This window comes from Rhinopithecus bieti, unplaced genomic scaffold (assembly GCF_001698545.2).
Source record: "Rhinopithecus bieti isolate Rb0 unplaced genomic scaffold, ASM169854v2 scaffold_60042, whole genome shotgun sequence".
NCBI lineage: Eukaryota > Metazoa > Chordata > Mammalia > Primates > Cercopithecidae > Rhinopithecus > Rhinopithecus bieti.
In genome coordinates, this window is record NW_016822723.1 from 29,745 (window position 1) to 35,516 (window position 5,772).

The 5,772-nt window shown below is 36.2% G+C and overlaps 1 protein-coding gene across 1 annotated transcript in view; it reads left to right on the forward strand.

The window, feature by feature from the left end:
* LOC108521279 (phosphorylase b kinase regulatory subunit alpha, skeletal muscle isoform-like) overlaps nt 1–5,463 on the forward strand; it is a gene marked incomplete at both ends in the record, with an annotated part of 33,696 nt that extends 28,233 nt beyond the window's left edge. The window contains 2 exons of the mRNA XM_017861010.1: nt 3,946–3,999; nt 5,341–5,463. Coding sequence (XP_017716499.1) covers nt 3,946–3,999; nt 5,341–5,463 — 177 coding nt within the window. The remainder of the gene's footprint in view (nt 1–3,945; nt 4,000–5,340) is intronic.
* Between the last annotated feature and the right edge of the window lie 309 nt (nt 5,464–5,772).

Genomic DNA, 5,772 nt, shown 5'->3' on the forward strand with positions numbered 1-5,772 from the left:
CATGTGCAGGTACATGAATTAGAAGCGTGCATCTAGGATTATGGCCAAACTGTTTTAAAAATGCAGAAATGTAAAATTACATCTTGAAAATATGAAGAGATGGTCTACACACTTCAAAAATCAAATGTTGCTTATACCAGAGATGTATGACAATTATGGGATTCAAGTGACAAGCAGTAAGATATCAAAAATTAATACTGGTCAAAGAGAACGGGAATATTTTTACATTTCACTGAAAATACATTGACTACTAGAATACGAAATCTAGCAGGAACACAGGGAAAAAATTACAAAATCTAAAGCCAATTACTTAATATTTCTTATTACCTAAACAACAGCATGACATTAACAGAAAACTGCACCTGCATTTGAATCGCCAATCTCACGTTAATGAAGTTCTCCAAAAATGAAATGCAACCAAAAGAGGTTCAAACTCCAAATCAAAGTCTGCAAGGCTCAGATTAAAACATGGAATGTTTCAGATGAAAGTAATAAAAATACTATTGGTTTTGTTCTTTATTGAATGGAATAAAATGTTGACATTTCTTTGAAACTTGGAACTACTAAATTTCATTTTTCCAAATGGTTCTACATTTCTTTCTTAGTGGTGCAAGTTGTCTTAAGTAGCTTAGGAAGTCAATCTCTACAAAGTACTTCTGTCCATTGCCATTTTGATAAAACAAAAACTATTCATTAACTTAACCATATGTGTATTTTTTTTTTGCTATAACACTTAACACATGAACAGACATCTATTATTTCTCCACTAAAACAAAAGAGTACAATAGTTTTCTTCTAACTATCAGTATTGTATTTAAAAAAGGTTAACATTAAAAACGAAGAACCATTATTTTCTTTGAAATCATTAAATCTTCTTGCACATCTTAAGTTTCCTTCTTCTGTCTGTGTTCTTCTGCCAATTTATTCAGAAATTTCTTTAATTTCTGATAATGAGGAAGGCTGCTGCAATGAGTATTCTTTGCAACTTCTTCATTTGCATAAAAGTAAACACAGCTTACGGTAAAACCCTGTTTTAGGTTCACATAGTTTATACCAACAGGAACATTGGGCTGATATGGTCCAATTCTATACTCATCTGGGATTGTATAGTCCTCCTTGTTCTCATCACTTTGGCTATCTGCATTTTCACTTGTGTTGATTCTTAAATGCATTTTACTACAAGAAAAAAAGACAAACCCCAAAGACTACATACTACCTGATTCCATTTACATGACACTTTAGAAAAGGCAAAACTATAGGGAGGAAAACAGATCAGTAGTTGCCAGAAGTTGGGAGGACAGATTGTCTATAGAGATATAGCACTAGAGAATTTTGAGGGCGACGGAATGGTTCTCTATGGACTTATGCTGGTGGACACCTGACTCTATGTTTGTCAAAAGCCAAGGAATTGTATGCCACAGCAAGTAAATTTAAAGAATCAACCAGGGTGTGTCAAGAAAGATGGAATTCAGACTGAAAAATGAGTCTAATTACATTACAGATGAAGCAGGTAACCATACTAAAGGGTATGGAAAAGAAAGGAGCTGACCTAAGTCTTGGAGAACAGTGTTTTGACTAGATACTGCAAGCCTAATCTAAAGACAAAAATAACTGTATACACATACTGTACTCTAGTTCAGGGCTTAGCAAGTTACAGCCTGTGGGCTGGCCATCTGTTTTTATAAATAGAGTTTTATTGGAACACAACCATGGTGTATTTACTTATTGTCCATGGCTGCTTTCAAGGTACAACAGCAGATCTGAGTAATTGCAACAGAGGCTGTATAGTCTGCACAATCTAAAATATTCACTGGTCCTCTATGAAAAAGTTTGCCAACCACTGCTCTAGTTGATAAATTTGTTTCTCAAAGGGGTGCTGCTTGGCAATTCTGAAACTACTTTATCTGTACAGTAAGGTTGACCAAATAAGTAAATATGTAGTAGATATAGTGGATAATGAGACCTAGGTTTCTCACTGTTACACACAGGGAATGGGAAAAGACTGGAATGAACCTTCTGATGTCAGATTAGAGAAGGTAGTGTCAGTATGAAGTAAGTGTGTGTGTGTGTGTGTGTGTGTGTGTGTGTGTTTAATATAGGGATGTGTGTCTTCCTATATGTGTTTCCTAACTTTGTCCACTGAGAGGGCCCAGAGGCAGTGAGTACACCTAGTGTCCAAATTTTGGTTTCTAAATGTCATTCTCAATGAAAGGACTCAGGGCTCCTTGGAGAAGTGGTTGATTTGACTGGGGCAGGGAGGATACAAGAGGAGCCTGGAGTATCATATGGTTCTAGAAAATAAAGAGGTACTCAGAAAAGTATGGAACATGTCAAAGGGACACAGGAACCAACTGAAAAGTTCTTCTAATGGCCAAAGCAGAAAAAAATTGAACAACAAAAGAACTATCAAGTATTGGATTATAACCCAGAGAATAAATGAAATATCCATAAGTCCATTTTTCAGTTATTTCAGTTAAATAAATAACTGAAAAATGAATATATAGGAAAGAAGACAAATCTCCCTAATAGGAGAATGTCAGTTAATAAATGCTAAAGGAATAAAGGAAACACGAAATTGCCATTAGACAAACACTAGAATAATAATTATTTCAGGAGAGATCAACTGATGAATGCCAAAATCAGTAGATAAAAGCTTAAGCAGAAAGAGGACATTCGAATAGTCTCACAGTATCTCCCCCAAAATATTTAATAGTTACAAATGGAAAATTACAGTGGAGAAATTCAGCAGACACCACTTTAACCAAGTGATCAGGGTTAACATTATCAGTAATAGGATATATTGACATCATGTACTCTCTCATACAATGCACTGAGAAGGGCACATCACCTCTGTGGTATCATTCCCAATATGCATAACCTTAATCTGATCATGAGAAAATATCAAACAAAACCAAATCAAGGGACATTCTACAAAATAACTGGTGAACACTCTTCAAAAGTGTCAAGGTCATTAAAAACAAGGAAGGACTGAGGAACTGTCATAGATTGGAGGACACTGAGGAGACATGATAACTGAATGCAATATGGGATCCTGAATTGGGTCCTAGAACAGAAAAAAGGACAACTGTTGAAATCCAAATAAGTTATGTGCTTTGGTTAATAGTATCATGGCAAAGTTAATTTTTTTTTTATTTGTTTTTGAAACAAAGTCTCACTCTGTCACCCAGACTGGAGTATAGTGTCACGATCTCGGCTCACTGCAACCTCTGCCTCCCAGGTTCAAGTGAGTCTCCCACCTCAGTCTCTTGAATAACTGGGACTACAGTCACGTGCCACCACGCCTGGCTAATTTTAAAATTTTTTTGTAAATATAGGGTTTCACCACGTTGGCCAGGCTGGTCTCAAACTCCTGACCTCAGGTGCCACCCGCCTCAGCCTCCAAAAGTGTTGGGGTTACAGGCATGAGCCACCACACCTAGGCACCAAGGTTAATTTTTCAGTTTTGGCAAATTTCTATGGTTATATAAGATGTGAATATAACGGAATGGTGGTTGATAGGAATACTGGGATTCTCTGTACTGTTTTTGCAACTCTTCTGTCAATCTAAAATTGTCTCAAAATTTAAAAAATATGTGTTTTTTGAAAAAGCTTATGGAGTCTTACGAGCTGTATGTGTCTTATGAACGGGACCACATAGATTAGTAATTAGGCTGTCACAGACTTACCCTAGGCGGATAGCCATAGAGAAGATACTGTTAGGAACACTGCTTTAGTGAAGAGCCTGTCATTTTGCCTTCACTTGAAATCACACTGCTGAAATCTGTTTCTGCTGCTGGATTGATTTCAGGTTTTTTGGTTTTAAGCATTGTGTCTTTATCGGTGATAGGTTGGTGGTACATATAGATGTTGCAAGGATGTATTTCTGATTAATTACATGGCCGTACCAGTGTACAAGCTGCTGATCCTTTTTCTTTGCATTCCCAGGGTCGTTATGGTTGCTGTCGCTTTCTACGAGATGGATATAAAACTCCTAAAGAGGTAGGTTTCTTTTCTCCAAAATGAACCCAAGGTAGAATGGCCACTTCTACCTGCAGCCTCATTCAGAGAAAACATTTACCTCACCGATGGTACTTATAGAGATCACTAAGTAGTATTATAATAACTGATGTTTGCTATATTTGTTGAACTTGGCTTAGCTGCCAGTTCTCAATTTGTAGGCCTTTCTAGATTAAGTAAAATAGAGGAAGGTGTAGTCCTTCTACCTCTTGTGTTGGTTAGTTTTAGGAAAGAACTACTGATACATGGTAAAATCAGTGGATGAAAACTTATGCAGAAATGGTATTTGCATTGTCTCAAAGTATCTCTCCCAAAATATTTAACAATTACAAAGGGAAAAATCTTTCCATCAGGAGATCTTTCTGGCCCCACATTCCACCTCTTGTAGTTAGTTAGTTCTAAACAGTGCTAGATTTTGAAAAGGTAAGTTTCTTTTATTCAACTAGTCAAAAGTTCATCTTGGAAATATAAATGAGAAAAATTCAGTATTATTAAAGGGATTGAACAGTCAATATGAATCACTTTCACTGGTAATGGAAACATTGTTTAAAGCTTAGATTTGATGGTTGAGAGACATTATGGATTTTTTAAAATCATCGAGCTCAAACTCTTCTGGTCTACTTCCTCTCTTCCACTTTATTTTTTAGCCTTGAATTTGACTTCTTCCCCTATCAGTGTACTAAACTTATATGTTCTGAAACATCATCATAAGCTCTTAAATGACCAATCCAATAGCCTTTCTGAATCCTTATTCTCCTTGACTTCTCTATAGTACCTCACTTTTTACCTAGTCCTAAATTCTCTTGAAATTCTTTTCCTGTTTTAATTTTCCCACTACACTATCCTGATTCTTCTCTTTCTGCTATTCCCTTGCCCCACTCTGAGGGTTTACCAAGATTCCATTCTTGAGCAGTTTGCTCATTTTATTTAGTACTATTTCACAAAGCTCATCTGTAACTTGTACTTCATAATCACCTCTATGAAGATGATTCCCAAACCCTCATCTCTAGTTGCTCTTCTAAACGTTTCTATTTGTATATCCTACTACTACATAAAACTTAACAGATATAAAACCAAACTCATCTTTATTGCAAACCAATCTTATTTCTTCATACACCCTCTTGTGATATCATTGCTATCCCAATTCCACTAGTTAGAAGTTGCATCATAGAGTACTTGCTAAGGGAAGGGAGTATGCACATGCTCTGCCTTCCTGAACTCCTCTAAAACAATCAGTAATGAAAGCCCATGTTATAATACCTCTGAACTAAAGATGTACATCTAACCTCTGAGTGATGACAGACTTTATTGTGTTTTTACTAGGATCCCAATCGTCTGTACTATGAACCAGCTGAGCTGAAGCTATTTGAAAACATTGAGTGTGAATGGCCATTGTTCTGGACATACTTTATTCTTGATGGAGTCTTCAGTGGCAATGCAGAACAGGTAATAAGCTAGGGAAAGAGTTTTCAGCTGAATGTTCTTGTTATATCTTCTTACAGCTAATAGTATACCAACCCTGTGTCCAGATGGAAGTCTTCCTAATAGGGGAGAGACAGTTGTTCCCTACAGGCTACTAGCTGAGGGCACTAAGAGTTAAAACACCTGGATTATTTTTTTCTTCTTTTTAAAAAAAATTTGGTTTCACTCCTGACCATTTAGTGCCCAACTATTGTCATTCACTTCTTCAGTTTCTCTGTACATAATTAAAATAGTTTTTCACCATTCATTAAAGAATATATTCCTAAAAGTCTG